Raw genomic sequence first — 16,980 nt, 5'->3', positions numbered from 1 at the left:
TGTCTCTGTCCTACTGGCGTGCATCTTGCATTCTTCTTGCATGCCTCTAATTCATTGAGTTTTCATCAGACCGTAGTCTCCTTCCACCATCTATTAATACCTCGTACCTTCTATAATACCTCCTGAATACCTTCCATATGTCTCGACCTGCGCCACCCTCCCACACCTCTCCTCATACACATCACCTTCCAGACTTGGCTTAGAAGATTCGCTTCAGGCTGATCCAATCAAGGCAAGGCCCCTGGACGAATTTCCCTTTCTACTTGAATTCATGCTGAAATACTTACTTCAGCCAGTCGGATATCATACCTCAATATTCAATATTGCTTCGGTGATGCAAGCGCTGGATGGCAGCATACCAATTAGATGATCTATGGATTAGTTTGTCCAAATAGTCGACTTGAAAGAAGACTTACCCTTGACTTACCCTGCTTTTCTTGTGTTGCAGTACGTGCATGCGCTATATATGAGGGCTTTGGTCGTCATTCGCGACGGGTTGAGTCGTGCAAGAGCACCAGTGTTTCACAGGATTTACGATAATAAGGCACGGCATGCTGCAACACTACCAATATTGATGTCTTTGTCGAGAACTGCAATGAACGCATCAAATCTTGCTGAACGAACACGCTGACATTGCAGACGAAAAGAGGAATGACGTTATCCGTACGAATGCGAGACGCAGAATGTAGAACGAGATACAACGGTTGTCGCAGCATACATCACGACGGTGGTAGTACGCGTGTTGATAATATCATGATGTAGACAGTATCGATCTCCAAACTACACCGCTGACCAAGGGTGGCTGACGAGCTCCTGCACTGATAACAAGGCGTGATAGCGCACATCTGGGTCTGGATGGGTCATGAGCTCCATTGCGCGGGCTTTGCCTCCCAAATCTGTAATTATTCTGCGGAAACAATTAGACCGATGCAACGTTCAGGGTCGTAAAACCTTGCTTACCTCTTTCCTCGTTCATAATGCTTAACATACTGTCCAAGATCGTGAACTGCAACCGCCAGGACTACGGGGTCGTCGGAGCCTAGTAGTCCGATGAGGGTCCTGGAGTAAGGATTAGTAATCGAGCAATTAATATGTCAGTCTGCCATTACTTCAATTGCTCATAGTCTCTATCGTTCAATCTCGATGCATTTTCCCGCCAGAAAGCATCCGACTCGTGTACTGGTGTCCACGACAGATGGCCAGATGCCAGCTCAGACATATATTCATCATACGTCCTGCATCCCATCAGTCAGTGAGAAGTTGAAGCAGTATCAGCATACTCACGTCAAGCTTTCAAAGTTGCGTTCTAGCTCATCTCTGACGTACTGTACGTCCTCCAAAATGTCCTCGTCAGACCATTTGCGGGTTGAAAGGTTCTTGGAGAATGGAAGAAGCTGCGCGACAAGCATAGCCGGAAGATTGTCGGAAGGCGCCTTCGTAATCAAATTCTTCGAGAACATCAGCATCGACCATGCCCGAAGAGAGAAAACATGCGCTTACACTGAAAGTGGCAATAATAACACGAATGACTTTCTCTTTCACGGCAGCCTGTGCCACTGTGATCAACAGGGGTATGATGTCGTATTTCCTTCAAAACTTTGAGATAGTTCCATGATGACGCAGCTCGAACCCTCACTTGTTAATCTGTTCGGCGACATCTTGCTCGAATGAAAGTAACCAGATGCAGAATATCACTTGGTAGCTCATCTGAGGGCCAGGCTTATGGCGAAGGATTTCGACGAACCTGTTCGATCAGGTAAGGCGTAAACTGATGAGCGATGCTATAAGTGCTCACCCTGCTAATATTCCAGGGATTTCCCATACTGCCCTACGGCATTCTGGACGAGCGAGAAGAGACTCTAAGCACTGAACCGCAACGTCACGTTTGTTTTGTGACTGGCTCTGCACGAGCGATGAAAGGACCTTGAGGAATGGCTGGAGGTGCTGGTGCTGAAGAGGAGTTGATTCCGAGCTGAGCAGACACAGCGTCAATAATGAACTGGAGGAAGGCAGACCACGCGCACCTCAGCAGCACGGTCAGTATTTGGGCAGATTTGAGTTGTACGAAGTCATCTTGAGCTTCCAGGGTCCTTACATAGGGCTGTTGGTTTTACAATCAAGTAAGAGCCACCGAAAACGCGTACCTGAGGAGAGGGGCATAAGGGAGGTCGGGATCAGATTGAGCGGCTCTCGCGAAGAGCGGTATACGCTCGTCATGATCTACAAACATAGGCGTCATGTATTTCTTCACAAAACATTGGTAATGAAACATACCTAGGAGTGCATCAGCAATTAAGACCAGGAGGCATTGCATGGTATCAACCCTTTGCAGCTTCTTGAGAAGCCGAAGGTATAATAGGGCATATGTTTGGCCATCTGACAGATGGATAGACTCAACCTTTGCCCTGGGCTGTCTGTCCACCTTCTTGATGAGAGCCAGCTCCTCTGAGGTCACCAGTTCGGCACGTTGATATCCCTGAGTCCGGGATAAGTGTCATGCGCTGATGAAATCTAGTTGACGGACCTCCCATGGAACAGGCTTTGACTTTATCTTTGCGGAAATATCGTCTAGATGTGCATTCGAAACCAGGGAGAGGGACATTGTTGTCCAACACAAGCTTGTCGAGATTCTAATAGTCCATCTCGTCTGCTTGACCACCTTTAGTCCATTTCACACGCCCACGGAGGGTCACAACCCCCCTTGACTCTCACTTCAATTAAATTCCGGGTCAGTCTCTCTTGTGTCTAGGTGATGTTCTCGAGAACAGTGTTATCGTCGTGCAAACGCGCACCCCAAGGTGCGTGACACCCTTATAATCCTTCTAAGATCTTTTGTAACATTTTTTGCAGCATGTCTCTTTCGCAGACTCGCGACCGAAGCCTCTGCAGCACATGAGGTCGCGCAAGTAGATGCTGCACTGTCAAAGAAGACTGCACGGCCCAAGGTACACACTGGAATTATTCTGAACCGGTCCCCCATAATAACCCGAACACCAACGGCCTTCGAGAAAGCTTACTACGCATACCAAACCCGCATCCACCGCGCGCTGCACAACCCATTTCCTTACGATTTTTATTTTAAACAGGGTTCACCTCTAGAGTCGCGATTCAACATAGAAGAGCGAAGACGCGAGCGCAAGGCGTTTGGTGCACCTTTTGGTAGTGCAGACTGGGGAGACGAGCGAGGCTGAAAAGCTTGCCGAGGCTACTATGCGTGACGAAGAAGAGGCCATGCCGCGTGTCCATGAAGCCGACATTAACTCGGACTTCAAAAACTTGAATAGACGCGGTCAGCGAAACCTATATCTATTGCTACAAAAGCAGGAGAATGGGACGGCCGTTTGGAAGTTCCCTCAGGGCATTGTGGACAGGGGAGAGCTTTTGCACCATGTCAGTAAATTGATCCCTCTCTGGTTTGCTTGTCCTTATATTCTCCAATCAGGCGGCGACCCGTGGACTTGAGGTCGAGTGTGGAAACAACATGGATACTTGGATAGTCAGTCGCAATCCAATAGGCGTCTTCCACCCTCCATCACCAGCCAGTACAGGTGGCGCTGAGGAGGTTTGCCCTACTTCCTACGTTCTGCATCTCGTACTGACAGGTCTGCAGGATGTGGTCTTCTTCTATAAAGCACATATCATGGCTGGTCAAGTCCGCCCAAACCGAACGCATACACAAGACTTCGCTTGGTTAACCAAGGGTGAGATCAAGACCCGGGTGGATGAGGACTACTGGTTAGGCATCAAAGATATATTGTCGGATTTTTAATGTATGGTCTCTATATTGTTCTACTCATCGATATATCATCCGTTGCTCTACTGCACCTACTTAGGGGCAGAGATAGCCCGACGCATATCTGGTCGCTTTTGTGCATCATCGAATCTGCGCACCACCACATCGCACTTTGTACTCTTGCATATGTGCTTGGAGTTTGCCTTTACGTCATCTGAGAATAGATTGAGGCCAGCAGCACGTTCTACAACATCAACTAAGTGCAGCGCATCAGTCATACGCCCAATATTGAAGGGCTTGCGCGCATACCTGGTATAACGAAACTCTCCAGAGGTGCATCGTCAGGAATAATGGCATTCGGGAGCACAAACGCGCCCGTCGAAATCTCTAGCGTGTCCGGTGCTGAAGGTGACAAAGGTCTCGAGGCCAGCACAACTTTGGCAAAATGAGTCGGGACCGCAACGTTTGGCGGAGATCCAATAACTTCATACGTCTGCAAAAACGTGAATCATGACGATAAATAGCGTCCTTGAGAGCCTAGACTGACCACGCGGAATTTACCGTCTGCGTCTTTTCGGGGGAGATACAGCGGGACAGTAAAGACGTAGACATCAGAGAAAGACCCTGTAAGGCGTCTACACCAGTCTTCCAAGTACGCCCAATCTACAAAGCAAAATTCAGCTGGAGACGTCTCCTATATCGCCTACTTACAATGCCGGTTGAAGCCAGCGCCGACCTGAGGCGCGATATTCGACAGTAAGAACGTCTCATTCATAGCCTCCTGAGAGAGCTTGGCGTCTGCAGCAGGAACCCTTCGGACTCGTCAAAATCTGCCTCCTCAAAAAAGCTCGACGTACGCACATATGACCACGATCATACCCGCTTCGAAAGTAATCCTGCAGCTTTGCGCGGAACATCGCTGGGAGAGACTCATCCTCCACGAACGTCGAGTTTGAGCGGTCGGGTGACCCATCCCCTGAGGGACGCTGCTGATTGGATTTGCCAAGAGATGCAAGAGTAAGATGCTCTGCAGTCTATGAACGCAGTGTTAGTCAATAACTGTTGAAGTGTAGAAAAATAACTCACCCATGCAGGATGCCTGAGTCTCCGGTCATACGCAGCAGTGTACGCTTTACGAACCAAGAGGTCCGGTACAGGACCTATTCAAACCCAAGTTCAAGCGAAAGAAACAAAACCATCATTGTACAACACACAAATCACCTGGGTGACCATATTTTAAGACTGGGGATGACAGTGCAGAGACTGTAACAGCATTCGAGAGTTTCGCGCCACCACTCTGGCCCATTTCGATTATTGGAGGAGCGACGGACGTGTTGACTGAGGTGGTTATAGGGATTTGCCTCTTCGTGGAGGCTACCGCGGTGACCACACCCCCTCCTACTATTGCACCGACCGCGAAGCACGCGGCGTGGATGACAGCTGCGCTCGGCATTTTGTGAATGGACCAAAACACTAGTTTTGTAGAAGTTGAAGTGGATGTGGAAAGGTTATGGACGTGTCTCAGTCCTAGGACCTAAGGCCTGACTCAGATCACTGCTGAGTTTGTTGGGCAAAACAAATAACTGACCCAATGAGAACTCAAGACTTATGATGCATCAAGCAGCATATATTTACAAAGTGAATCAGGCCTATGATATGTATAAAATGGTCGCAGCAAGAGAATCCAGAGAGGAAAGCAGAGGTGTAAAGAGAGCGATCCGGACAACGAAAGTACAAGGAAATTACGAGTAGGGAAAGTCGACTTTTGAGAGATGGAGGATAAGAGTGATTGCTTTGATGCTGCGGTATACAAAAAAATCTTCAGAACCAGGAAACCATAACAGCGAAAAGAACCAGCAAGCAATCAAGCTACGCGGAAAAGATAGTCTAACCCGGGTTGTGGGACACTCAAAAGCATTAATGAAGAGAAAAGCCTGCGGGTGTCTGTGGTGACTCTGGTGAGATCTATATCTCCAGCGGCTCGTGAGATCTGGCTTCTAGTCCGTTGCCACGTGCTTGGTCACTGTTCGTTCCGCGACGCAGACCAAATCCACCCACGCCAGGGCCTCGTGGTTGTCTGACAACACTACTACTATCATTAAAGCTACCGCCATTAATATTCATTCCAGCAACGCTAGATGGCAGGCTGGGAACGGGCGGGATGGCAGAACTACCAAAATTGCTGCCAAAGAGCGAACCGAAACCACCAGGAGAGCGACGAGAAGGGGAAGCAATCGTTGCATAACCTTCCCTGATATTACCATTTGACGCACGAGTGGCCAAGCGGGGTGCTTGTGTGTGCAAGGTTTTCATGTCGGGCATCGACTTCTTCATGCGTAAAGAGCTTGCAATCTGCGATTGTGAGGAAGTTGCAGAGAGATATGCAGATGGGGCACGCGACAGGGTCGCAGCCTGAGCCCGTTGAGTCTGATGATTCCATAGTCAGGAACCGACTAAAGCCTTGGCATGTAGGGAAGTACTCACCCTGTTAGGATCGATGCGAGTTACGACGGCGTACCTTTCATCGCCTTCTCCAACCGAATAGTGATACACACCCAACTTCTGGGCAATCAGGTGAACGACCCTTCTCTGCTTGGGTGAAAGCGTCCTCGAAAACGCGAGTTCATCCCTCATTCTGTCGTCCTTGAAAAGTAAGATGCGAGAATAAATTTCCAGAGTAGAAGGATCGTTTAGATCCAGTTCATTAGGGGACGAAGACTTCTCTGATGGATTTGGTGTCGCGGGGGCAATTGGAGGGGATGTGGCGGGGTTAAATGGCTGAGAGATTGGAAGATGAGGCATGGGCGGAGGTGAGTACTGTTGTTGTTGATAGGCACCAGAAGAGAAGGATCGCTGCGGGGTGAAAGCGGGGGCTGTGACGGGACCAAAATCATCGTATGCTTGGTGAACTGCCTGTTGTTGCTCCTTTTCGAGTTGCATGGAACGCATTCGCCTAATAGCCTTTTCTCTTTCAATACGCTCTTTTTCTCCGGCTTGAAGAACTTTCTTATACTCGACACGAAGTTTACGGCCTTGAACATCAAATCCATTCAAAGCAGCCACGACTGCGTCAGCGTCTGCTGCTTGTCGGAAATTAGCAAAAGCGAGACCACGAAAAGAGCCTTGTTGATCCAGGTGGTAGTTGAACGCGTAGGGAGTAGGAATAGACAAAGAAGCCTAAAATAGAGACATTAGTCGGACCTCATGGTGGAAATCATAACGAACTCACAATAATATCTAGGAGAGTCTCGCGCTTGACGTTGAAAGGAATGTTCTTGACGACGATGGCGGTTGGTATAACCTCATCTTCAGCATTTTGGTTAGGTGTCGAAGGAGCAAGAGCAGATGCTTGTAGATGACCTAAAGGGGGAGAACTACCGGAGGAAGAGAAATCCGAGTTGTTGTGAGGGGATAGAGGGCGATTATCAGGAATGACCATTGAGTTATCAAGCCATTGCTAAAGAATGATTTTAATATTAGGATGTTTTGAAAAGAAAATGACTTACGGTGGGAAGACCAGCACGGGTGGGCTTCATCTTCAGAGGAGATGGTGTCATACCGCCTAGAGGATTAAACTGGCCTGAAAGTTGCTGGTTTGCGCTGAACTGATACTGTTGCCTGTTGTCATAATCGTAATTGTCATGGAGGCGAGGATTGAGAGATAAAGAGCCGATGTCAGGCGTTGGAGAGCTTGTCATGATGGTCAAAAGAAAAGAACAAGATTGACCGTAGGTTCTGGGCTAGTCTTCAACTTGATAAACCAGTCGTAACGGCAGTTCGAGAGAGAAAAAAACAAGGCGAACAGACAAAAAGCGTATAAGAAACTCAAGGATGATGAACGCCGAAAATAAGGCTCGTGGCCAAACCAGAACACACCTGTGACACGCCACCCTGATTTCCATGTCACCACACGTTCTTAAGCTCTAGTCTATTCAAAATACTCAAAGCCACACAAGACGGTTAAGGCTATACTATGGACACGAAAATCACGGACTGGCAACGTTACAAGTCAATCCCAACAGCCCATCTGAATCAAACAAGAACCAGAAGCAAAAGAATGACGAACCGGCACGGTCGTAACATGTGCATACTTCTCTCGCTTATTAGTCGTCAACTTTCAACACCAAAAACATCAATGAATTTACATTGAAAGGTCGGAGCCGCACTCAAGGACATCAGATGAAACTGGTTGACTTGGCATATAAAAAGCGCTGTGCGTGACCATGCGCTCTGATCCTTCAGTGACACTGCACCTGATCCGACCGAACCAATCATGATTCAGAAGCCGAAATGATCATCAGCACGAACGCTGTCGGTATCAATCTAGGATATGACATTCGAGGGAATCATAGTCCAGTTGTTCTCAGCAACAGACATAGCCTTGAATGAGCTGCCTGCACTTTCCCAGGACGTCAACGAGTCCGGGAGGATCGTCAGCCTGGGGAATGTCAACAAAGAATCACCCACACATGGGCGAGACATACTTACCATTAATATTACAAGGTAGGACCACTTTAGACGCTTTGGCAACCGCAGTAAAGACAGCTGATGCTACCACATGACACCTCGAGGGCAAGGGCATGCCGGAACACGAATGCAGGCGGACGGTGGGAGAGCCCAGAGATAGTTCTGAGGACGCGAAGTACCATTTTACATAAGGGACTTGCAGATCTCCCACATTCACCCGACCGAATACCATGAAACTATGTAGATCAACTGAGGTTCGAAGGGATCTGCACCAAGATGTACACAAAATATGCATCGAGCATCTTTGCATTACACACATACCTCATATATAAAATACCTTGAGCACCAGTCTCGTAAAAACAAGAAAATGCCACTCAGCCCAGCTGAGAAACCCTAATGATACAACTCTTCCACTTGAACAGCCCCAAGCTATAGACAGAGTGCTGCGGGCTTTGGAAATGCGATCAGACTATCAATGTCCACTTGCACGCTAATGCCGCTTGAATGATTCCAAGCGCCACGAATGCGGTGCTCCGTCGGTGAGGATGATATTGGAGTGGACGAGGAGGATCTGTAGGTATTTGCGATCTCTATATCCAGTGGTGGCAGGTCTGACAGTGTGGGCCGCATTGAATCTGAGCGGTGTATGCGAGATTGGGGAATAGGTCCATGGGGAAGGGGTTGGAAAGCGGGGCAAGGAAGGGAAGGGAGTGTGTGTTTTGGAGCAGCGCGTGGTGGGAGAGGTCCCTGCACGAGACGGAGAGCAGAAGGAGGTGCGCGACGAGGGCCTCGGGGCATGGTTACAAGTGAAATGAACTTTTACAGTCGATCTATAGTCAATTTGGTGATTTCAGTCGTCAAGGATTAAGCAAGAAAAAGAGTAGTAAGCACTAACCAAGTGAACGTCTTTTATATACTGATAACAACGAGACAAACCACAAACACAAGGAGAGGACAAAAGAATGACACGTAATTTCGACAAGACCAGCAAAATCGAAATATCCACAGAAGGAATTGAACTTATGTGGTTCAAATCGGGTTCAGAGGGACAATGGCTGTGTCACACAGCAGAGAGCTGGCATTAATTAAGCTTCACACTGACTACTGAAATGTGAAAGCTTATCCCCATTGGATCATAATAGCAAAGGATGGGATATATTACTATCGACAAGGGCAACACATCACCGTATCTGCAAATGTGCGAGTCCGAAAACACTACGATCGACATATGTAATAACAAAAGAGCCAGCAACCCTGACACACCAAAGCGACACAATAGCGTCATGTACAGGTCTCAATTGGGCGGTAGTGCTTCAGCAGTTGAGCTTTGAAGGCTATAAGAGGAATAATGAGAAAATGTATGCTCGTACATAAAAATTTACTGACCGTCAGGCTGATTCCATAGCCCTGCAGCGTCACCATTAAGCGGAGAAGCATTGTTGGGTTCTGTAAACGGTAAGTGAAAAAAACATACACTGCCAGTCTCACGACTAACCCCCTAGCAATGATTGCAACGATAATAATACAGTTTGCACACTATACACGGCAGACCATTTGTCCTGGAAAGGTTCTAAATACTAAGCATCATTAGCAGGAAAATGTGGCAAACCTGCAAGATATCAAGACAGATCGCGCCTCCTGCAATGTCAACGTTGGGGTGATAACAGGGCGTGTCAAACTTGATCGTAGGTGGTGAGTATGGGTAATTGCTGGGAAATGAGATAGAGATTCGGAACGATAGTCCGGCATAAATCTAGCACGATATTCAGTATTGAATGTTAGTGGTTGCATGAGCACGCCACGTACAGTCCCCGCCGCGCCTTCTATCGTTCCCACCCATTCAAACAGATTTGCATCACTTTTGGGAAAGGCAGACTAAGCGATACATGAGACGGAAGCACGAAGAGCACTCGATGATCACTCACGATACCAGGAGATGATGACATCTAGCAAGTGTTGAGAATTCAATGAAAGGCATAACCAGACCAAATCACTCACCATCAAAGTCATGAGTTCGTTGGTCAACCTGCAGAGTGATAGTGGGTATTGATATTAACCCGACATGTGGCAACATACTCACCGTTTTGTCACACTACCAGGACCATCAGGTGCTGAGCCAGAGACGGCAGTTTTATGAGAGGTTCTGGAGGGAGCGAGTGCAGAAGTAATCTGGTCCATAAGGTCTAAGCTTGCAGATGTAATGGCGGTCAAGAGAGATGTGCTAATGCAAGATAAGAACCACAACTTGCCAGTTCAAGTAGGTTCGAGTACAGTGGACGCGCTCAGTCACGTGCTGTCATTATCGAAATTTACACAGGTCCAACGGAAACAATAACAAACAAATAAAGACCTATTCTGAGTTCAAATTAAAATGGGAAGATCCGTCGGCAAGAACGGCTGTGGCCCAAAAGCGTCTCCTGCTCACCGTAAGCAATTGCGTAGTTCTGTAACTTATACTTCCAACGTCGTCGACTGCCCACACGATGTCGAGCAATTTTGCGCCGACGCCCGCAGAGCTTGCACTCGTGAATCAGATATTTACTCAGGCAGATACCCAGAAAATCGGAATCCTCACTGGTGACGTCGCCGTAAAGGTCTTCCAGGGTGCAAAACTAGCACCGACCGTCTTGGGCGAGATTTGGAGTATTGCTGACGATGATAACAATGGATTTTTGACCAAGAAGGGTGTCTCAATTGCAGTTCGTCTCATGGGTCATGCTCAGAAAGGCCAGAAAATCGATAAGTCTCTCGTGAACAAACGTGAGTTTCACTACTCTTTCACCCTGACACATTACTGATATTGGGCCCTTAGCCGGACCATTAGCCAATATTGAGGGCGTGCAGATGCCTTTGATTCCGCAAGGCACCGGTGCATCAATATCCAAATCACCACCTCCCAGTTTGCCTCCATTGACTCCTCAAGACAGGGCCAAATTTACACGGATATTTCAGGGGTGTGGGCCCGTCAATGGCCTCCTTAATGGTATGTCAGCTCATTTGCACGTAGTAAGGGTTAATTGTCCTCCTCCTTTGAAGGCGACAAAGCACGTGATGTATTCTTCAAATCCAAACTCTCTGTGGATAAACTATCTCAAATATGGTGCGTAAAGTACTTCGGAATTCGGCCAGTCTCATACTGCCACAGGACGTTATGCGACACACAAGACCGAGGCGTACTCGACATAACTGACTTTACCATAGCCATGTACCTAATTCAAGCCTGCATGGCTGGTCAACTCTTGTCTATTCCGAGTTCCATTCCGTCAAGCTTATTCGAGCAGGCTGGGGCGGTTTCTGTTCACGCGACCGGTGGTAGTGCAAATTTCAGCAGCCCAGGTTTTCCACCAGTACCGAGGCATAATGCTGTGCAGCCGCAGCTTACGGGGCAGGCGTCTCCGGCTCCTCCTCTTCCAAACAGACGCCTAGCGTCCAACAGGCTTGCACCAACTATACCCCCCTTCCCTGGTGTTACCCAATGGGATGTTACCGCGGCTGAGAAGGCCAGTGCAGACCGCTTCTTTGATACGTTGGATTCGCAGCACAGAGGATACATTGAAGGTGATGTTGCAGTACCATTCATGCTCCAATCCAAGTTACCGGAAGACGTCTTGGCCCAAGTCTGGTCTGTAATCATCAAATGTCTATCTTCGGGCATTGTTGTTTCTCACTTTGGGTTTGCAGGGATCTTGCGGATATCAACAATGACGGCCGTCTGACTCGTGACGGATTCGCAGTCGCGATGCACCTCATTCAGGGCAGCCTCTCAGGCAAGGATGTCCCTAGTACGTTACCTCCGACCCTTGTACCTCCATCGATGCGAGGAGGACAAGTGCCGTTTGTTTCTGCACCGGCACCTTCCAATCCGGAACCCGTGCGGGATCTCCTTTGGGACGATTCACCTCCGCCGTCGGCGACCACCTCGCATCCTCCGACAAGCATCTTGCAACCTCAAACCACGGGTACCCCGCTCTCTCCGCGGTCTTTTCCTCGTCCCACACCGCTCTCACAGGATCCCTTTGGCTCCTCTCCAGCTACATCTCGTACGTCGCTCAGCGCCATCTTCTGAGAAGATACTGATACTCTGAACAACAGCGTCGAACAAAAATTTCCTTGATGACGACGATACACATACGCCGCCCATTTTGCACGACCAGTCTGTAGAAATTGGGAACGCGCAGAATCAACTCAATTCCACGCAGAGATCTCTGCAGACCGCAAAGGCTGAGCGAGAGGCTCTCGAGAGTACGCTTGCCAATCAGGCTGCGCAGCTTTCAGCTCTTCAGACTCAGCTTGCTGCTGCCAAAGCATCTTACGAAACAGAGACCTCCCTCCTGAATACACTCCGTGATCGCCACGCAGCTCAGAATACTGATATTCAGAGAACTAGGGAAGAACTCATTAGGGATGAGAGCGATCTCAGCGCTGTCCGAGTAGAGAAAGCAGAAATTGAAGGGTCTTTCTTGCGCGACAAGGAGGAGGTTCGAGAATTGAACAGGCGGATGGCAGAGGTTACGGCGCAAATTGCTGTTGTAAAGCAGGACGTCGAGAAGGCGAAGAAGGACGCAAAACATCAGAAGGGTCTTCTTGCTATTGCTAAAAAGCAATTGGTAGCAAAGGAGTCGGAGAAGATCAGGGTGGACAAGGAGTTAGAGGAGGCACAGCAAGATCTCACTGACACTATTACGGAGAGAGAGAAGGCCGAGGCCGAGGCTGAGAAGATTGTGCTTACGCCTTTGCAAGCAGGGTTGGAACGCTCTAAGTCACCGGATTCGGTTGCTTTCGCGGCTGCTCATCCTTTGCCAGTGACCCCTGATATCACGGGCGCCGCTATGAGCCCGATCAGTGTCAAGAGTAATAACCCATTCGAGAGGTTGGCATTGTCCTCAGGAGCATCGACTCCACGATCTCAGTCGCCGTTCCTGTCTTTCCCCAATGCTTCTTATCCTGCTCCCCCTGGCCTGTCATCACCACCCGGTCTCTATTTCCCGGCTACAATCCAATCAGACGTGTTTTCGCAGGCATCCGACACTGAACCTGTGCTACAGACCGATAATGCGCCTGATACAGATAGCTCTGAATTTGTCGTCGTGACCCCTCGCGTGAAGGACGGTCCCTATTTTTCTGATGGTGTCGTATCGTCACCAACGAGCGATGAACACTTCACCACCCCTCCAACCAGTATCACACCAGTCAATCCTAATTCCAGCGCAAACAATTCGTCTCTCGATAGTGCTGCCGCACACTTCCCCGCTATCGATGATTTCAATATACAGCACCCCGCATCGGAGGAGGGGGAGAAGGAAACAGACCTGTCTACGGACCTTCAAGAGTTGGAGGTCAATGACACTGAGAGTGAAAGCGAGGACAGCCACGAGTCGGAAGCTGTCGACCACTTGACAGACTCTGCCAAGGAGGTTTCTCCCTCAGAACCGGTATCCTCACAGGCGCCGACCTCTTTTGATGACATCTTTGGAGTCGACACTGATGTTCCCGAGCGGGTCCCTGCTTCCAGCAGTGAACCTCAGTCAGACACAGCCGCGCCCTCGCAGAATGGCACGTCTTTAGTAGATGCCTTGGGTGCTCCTTTCTCAGAGCTTGAAACCACTCCGTCACAGCTCTTTCAACCATCTGAGACAAGCGGTTTGAATAGTTTTGACGAGGCTCTCGGCAAGATCTCAAATGGCGGTTCCACGCAGCCCACCTCTGCCTTCTCCTTCGACTCCAACTTTGAGGATAACTTTGATTTTGGGACAGCGATGGCATCATCATCTTCTACATTCCCACTACCCCCCTCCGGATCTACCCCTGCAAATGGCATCTCCGCAACGAGCTCGAACGTGGCTACGCATGCGAATGAGGTACCTGATTCGTTCACCCAGCCTGCGAGCAATGGGATATCAGCCACTCCAAACGTGTCTATGACACAGCCGGCAGCCCCGGTCTCATTTGATGAAGTCTTCTCATCGGGTCCCTGGGATGCTTCAAGCACCGCACCTCAGCCTGAGAAGGCAGGATCAAAACAGGCAGACGCGGGAGTCATAAGCTTTCAAGATGCATTTGGAGGTGTTGATTCCTCTCAAGCCCTGGCACTAGATAATTTGTTCCCTTCGAAGACTTCAAAGGCATTCGCATCCTCTGCGTCACCACCTTCGTCCGAGGGTAGCAAGCCTTTCCCGAATATTTCCCCTCCTGTATCACCGCGAGGACCATCTTCTCCCCGCGTTACGTCGATACGGTCTACTTCCCCTCCGCGACGTGCCACATCGCCACCGCCTCGAGCTGTTTCTCCGAAGTTGCAGCGGCCGTCAAGCTCTTCAACCAAGGAACCCGGTCACGATAAGCCTCCGCCACCCCCGCGGCACTCTAAGCTCAGTGTATGTACTATATTTACTTTCCATGGTACATTACTAATACTAATCTCATAGATTCGCCTTCCGTTTGGTAAGAAAAAGAAGCAGGATTCAGTACCACCCATTCCTCCATCGAGTCTGTCACAGAATGTGACTGTTACGCAGGAGGCGAGGGTGACGCCTGGGGTTGAAGACGACGTGGAACCTGTGAAGCAGCTGTCTGCTATGGGGTTCAGTCGAACGCAAGCTGTTGAGGCGCTGGAAGCATACGATTATGACGTACAAAGAGCATTGAATAAACTACTGGGAGCGCAATAGGGACGGAGGGTCGATCTTATTGTTTGATCTTTCGTTTGTAATATTTCACTTGTCCTCTACATGCACATTCCTTACTACTCATTCCATCTCGTCATCCGAATCATAAGGAACAATGACATTCCTTTATACCGCTTTCTTAGGGTTTTACTCTGTTTGACGGGTCAGCCTTGTCATTGGCCTCGAGTGACCCTGTCTTGTATTCCCACTCGGATTCAGTGGATGTGTGCAATTGTTGTTTCATTGGGACAATGCATGATACTGCGGAGAACTGCCACTTGGTCATTAACAGGGGCAGTCCGAGTCTTAAAGTTGACAATGTTGAAACTTGGGTTGATTAGCCGAACCTTGGTGCCTTAAATACACGCACTAGTGCTGCCGTGACCGGGGAAACTGAAGGGAAACTATGCAAGCTTCAAACTTGACTGTCAAAAATTTTAGCGGGCCTATATAATCATCTTCTGCTCTAACCGCTATGCAGAAAGAACTTGCCATGGCCGCATTCGATATGCTTGTGGTGGGCTCCGGTGGCGGTCCCGATGAATCCAACCTATCAGCGTGGGTTCCTTCTTTCCGCTGCTTTCCATCTTCACTCAGATGTATGCTACAGGTATTTGCTCAAACCCCGTCAGGCTGCTTGGAATGATGGTATCATCGCATTAGAGGCGGGTGCGCAATCTCATCATCGTGTCTCGCGACCACAACTGACACTGTCACTCAGGGTCGGGTCTTGGCGCGCTTAGACATATCATGAAACGCGACCCAAACATCTTCGGAGAACATCCAACGGACGCGAATCCAACATCCTTCACTCCTCTCACGGTGTATGCAAATGTCAAGTCAGTAACGTCCTCCCGTACTACTGCCTCACAGCCTGTGACTTAACTTGGTTCTGCAGGTGCTTTCTCCTTACACACGCGCACCTCGACCATATAGGCAGTCTTGTAATGGCCGCGGGCTCACTTGGCGGTGCTAGAAAACGTATATATGGCTCAGCCCAAACTCTCAGCGATCTAGAAACTATCTTCTCCGGAAGAATATGGCCCAAATTAGCCACATATGATGAGAATAACCCGTTATTCCAATTGGTGTATCACGCGTGAGTCTCATCCCACGAGTCAATCTAGTCGTCGGCCTCAAATCTACCATCCCCGCTTGGTAGCCTCCGTGCAGATGACAAATACGAGGTCATCTTCCCAGATATCTCCGTTCGCCTCATGACCGTCAGCCACGGAATGAACGACTCTGGTCAGTATGACGGCGCTTGTTTTTTCATCCGGCATGACCCTACAAACCAAGAGTTCATCTTTTTCGGTGATGTGGAGCCTGATAGCATCTCTGTCGAGCCAAAGAACATCGCCGTCTGGCGTGCAGCAGCACCAAAGATACCGCATGTCATATCCACCATCTTCATCGAGTGCTCATACCAAGCAGGGCGGCCGGACGGGCAACTTTGGGGTCACCTCAGTCCCGTGCATTTGGTACAGGAGCTGGTCACGCTAGCAACAGAGGTTGTCATCGCCCGAAAAGAACGTAGATCTTGCTCAGGATCGAGGCCGCGAAAGAAGCAACGAATGTCACCTGAAGCCCTTCATGGCGCACTTGAAGGTGTCAAAGTTTACATCATGCACTGCAAAGAGCAATTTGCTACAGAACGGCCGATCAACCACGTTATCGGTGACCAATGTCGTGAACTGCTTGCACCCCACCAATTAGGGGTCGAACTGCTCACTGCGGACCAAGGCATGAAGATTGGTGGGTCCAATCGTCCTATCGGCTTTGCGATATACTTAGTACTAACTTACGCCTCTTCAAGTGATCTGAACCTTATCCTCAACGAACTTTTCTTATTCGTTCAATTATTCGTTGAGATATTTATATTTGGAGAAATTCACCGATACCAGTCCTCACCGTGTGTATACTCAACCACTGTAGCCCTAATTTCCTTTTCCCAGTTGTCCTTTTTACCACCAGTCTGTTTTATCACCACTATAACTTACTTCATATTCGTCGACGCATTATGTACGTTTGAGCCTCTTTCTCATATACCACTCTACGTACCGTCTTTAGACGCTCACGTACTTGCACGATCGCACGAATTATACCGACGAAAAC

The 16,980-nt window shown here is 49.0% G+C and overlaps 9 protein-coding genes across 9 annotated transcripts; 3 read left to right on the top strand and 6 right to left on the bottom strand.

Annotated features, from left to right (window-relative positions):
• Positions 1–780: 780 nt before the first annotated feature.
• Positions 781–2,602, bottom strand: F5891DRAFT_946657 (ATPase V1 complex subunit H; the record flags this gene model as incomplete). Its single annotated transcript, XM_041374689.1, has 11 exons — positions 781–907; positions 961–1,059; positions 1,110–1,235; positions 1,285–1,448; positions 1,501–1,588; positions 1,637–1,744; positions 1,796–1,972; positions 2,025–2,090; positions 2,145–2,220; positions 2,275–2,476; positions 2,525–2,602. The coding sequence occupies 11 exons, from the start codon at positions 2,600–2,602 to the stop codon at positions 781–783; spliced, it is 1,311 nt and encodes a 436-aa protein (XP_041229645.1).
• Positions 2,603–2,752: 150 nt separating this feature from the next.
• Positions 2,753–3,769, top strand: F5891DRAFT_1126958 (39S mitochondrial ribosomal protein L46-domain-containing protein; the record flags this gene model as incomplete). The annotated part of the gene is made up of 5 exons (XM_041364138.1): positions 2,753–2,798; positions 2,890–3,142; positions 3,183–3,390; positions 3,443–3,562; positions 3,611–3,769. 5 exons carry the CDS (start codon positions 2,753–2,755, stop codon positions 3,767–3,769), a joined length of 786 nt encoding a protein of 261 aa, XP_041229644.1.
• Positions 3,770–3,797: 28 nt separating this feature from the next.
• F5891DRAFT_65971 (uncharacterized protein) lies at positions 3,798–5,313 on the bottom strand. Its single transcript, XM_041372674.1, has 7 exons — positions 4,955–5,313; positions 4,820–4,893; positions 4,595–4,767; positions 4,445–4,545; positions 4,281–4,396; positions 4,043–4,226; positions 3,798–3,989 (listed from the first exon to the last, which is right to left on the bottom strand). The coding sequence occupies exons 1-7, from the start codon at positions 5,184–5,186 to the stop codon at positions 3,826–3,828; spliced, it is 1,044 nt and encodes a 347-aa protein (XP_041229643.1). The 5' UTR covers positions 5,187–5,313; the 3' UTR covers positions 3,798–3,825.
• Positions 5,314–5,692: 379 nt separating this feature from the next.
• F5891DRAFT_65989 (uncharacterized protein) lies at positions 5,693–7,614 on the bottom strand. The gene is made up of 4 exons (XM_041372675.1): positions 7,240–7,614; positions 6,963–7,190; positions 6,218–6,910; positions 5,693–6,160 (listed from the first exon to the last, which is right to left on the bottom strand). Exons 1-4 carry the CDS (start codon positions 7,429–7,431, stop codon positions 5,699–5,701), a joined length of 1,575 nt encoding a protein of 524 aa, XP_041229642.1. The 5' UTR covers positions 7,432–7,614; the 3' UTR covers positions 5,693–5,698.
• A 355-nt stretch (positions 7,615–7,969) lies between these two features.
• Positions 7,970–8,548, bottom strand: F5891DRAFT_65906 (uncharacterized protein). Its single transcript, XM_041372673.1, has 4 exons — positions 8,522–8,548; positions 8,380–8,436; positions 8,218–8,318; positions 7,970–8,171 (listed from the first exon to the last, which is right to left on the bottom strand). Exons 2-4 carry the CDS (start codon positions 8,380–8,382, stop codon positions 8,057–8,059), a joined length of 219 nt encoding a protein of 72 aa, XP_041229641.1. The 5' UTR covers positions 8,383–8,436; positions 8,522–8,548; the 3' UTR covers positions 7,970–8,056.
• F5891DRAFT_65888 (uncharacterized protein) lies at positions 8,435–9,272 on the bottom strand. Its single transcript, XM_041372672.1, has 2 exons — positions 9,096–9,272; positions 8,435–9,030 (listed from the first exon to the last, which is right to left on the bottom strand). The coding sequence occupies exon 2, from the start codon at positions 8,996–8,998 to the stop codon at positions 8,630–8,632; it is 369 nt and encodes a 122-aa protein (XP_041229640.1). The 5' UTR covers positions 8,999–9,030; positions 9,096–9,272; the 3' UTR covers positions 8,435–8,629.
• A 64-nt stretch (positions 9,273–9,336) lies between these two features.
• On the bottom strand, positions 9,337–10,505 carry F5891DRAFT_1016512 (ubiquitin-conjugating enzyme/RWD-like protein). The gene is made up of 8 exons (XM_041360941.1): positions 10,281–10,505; positions 10,199–10,226; positions 10,126–10,146; positions 10,007–10,075; positions 9,810–9,953; positions 9,696–9,759; positions 9,587–9,646; positions 9,337–9,534 (listed from the first exon to the last, which is right to left on the bottom strand). Exons 1-8 carry the CDS (start codon positions 10,376–10,378, stop codon positions 9,482–9,484), a joined length of 537 nt encoding a protein of 178 aa, XP_041229639.1. The 5' UTR covers positions 10,379–10,505; the 3' UTR covers positions 9,337–9,481.
• A 97-nt stretch (positions 10,506–10,602) lies between these two features.
• F5891DRAFT_65773 (uncharacterized protein) lies at positions 10,603–12,483 on the top strand. Its single transcript, XM_041372671.1, has 4 exons — positions 10,603–10,960; positions 11,025–11,183; positions 11,237–11,822; positions 11,882–12,483. The coding sequence occupies exons 1-4, from the start codon at positions 10,684–10,686 to the stop codon at positions 12,264–12,266; spliced, it is 1,407 nt and encodes a 468-aa protein (XP_041229638.1). The 5' UTR covers positions 10,603–10,683; the 3' UTR covers positions 12,267–12,483.
• Positions 12,484–15,358: 2,875 nt separating this feature from the next.
• On the top strand, positions 15,359–16,860 carry F5891DRAFT_1185014 (cyclic-AMP phosphodiesterase; the record flags this gene model as incomplete). The annotated part of the gene is made up of 6 exons (XM_041366507.1): positions 15,359–15,423; positions 15,476–15,534; positions 15,587–15,704; positions 15,764–15,964; positions 16,028–16,777; positions 16,821–16,860. 6 exons carry the CDS (start codon positions 15,359–15,361, stop codon positions 16,858–16,860), a joined length of 1,233 nt encoding a protein of 410 aa, XP_041229637.1.
• Positions 16,861–16,980: the final 120 nt, after the last annotated feature.

The sequence above is a fragment of the Suillus fuscotomentosus genome (assembly GCF_016647785.1).
Source record: "Suillus fuscotomentosus strain FC203 chromosome Unknown F5891scaffold_11, whole genome shotgun sequence".
Lineage (NCBI taxonomy): Eukaryota > Fungi > Basidiomycota > Agaricomycetes > Boletales > Suillaceae > Suillus > Suillus fuscotomentosus.
The sequence above is the reverse complement of the archived record's forward strand: the minus strand, read 5'-3'. Positions and strand labels throughout refer to the sequence as shown.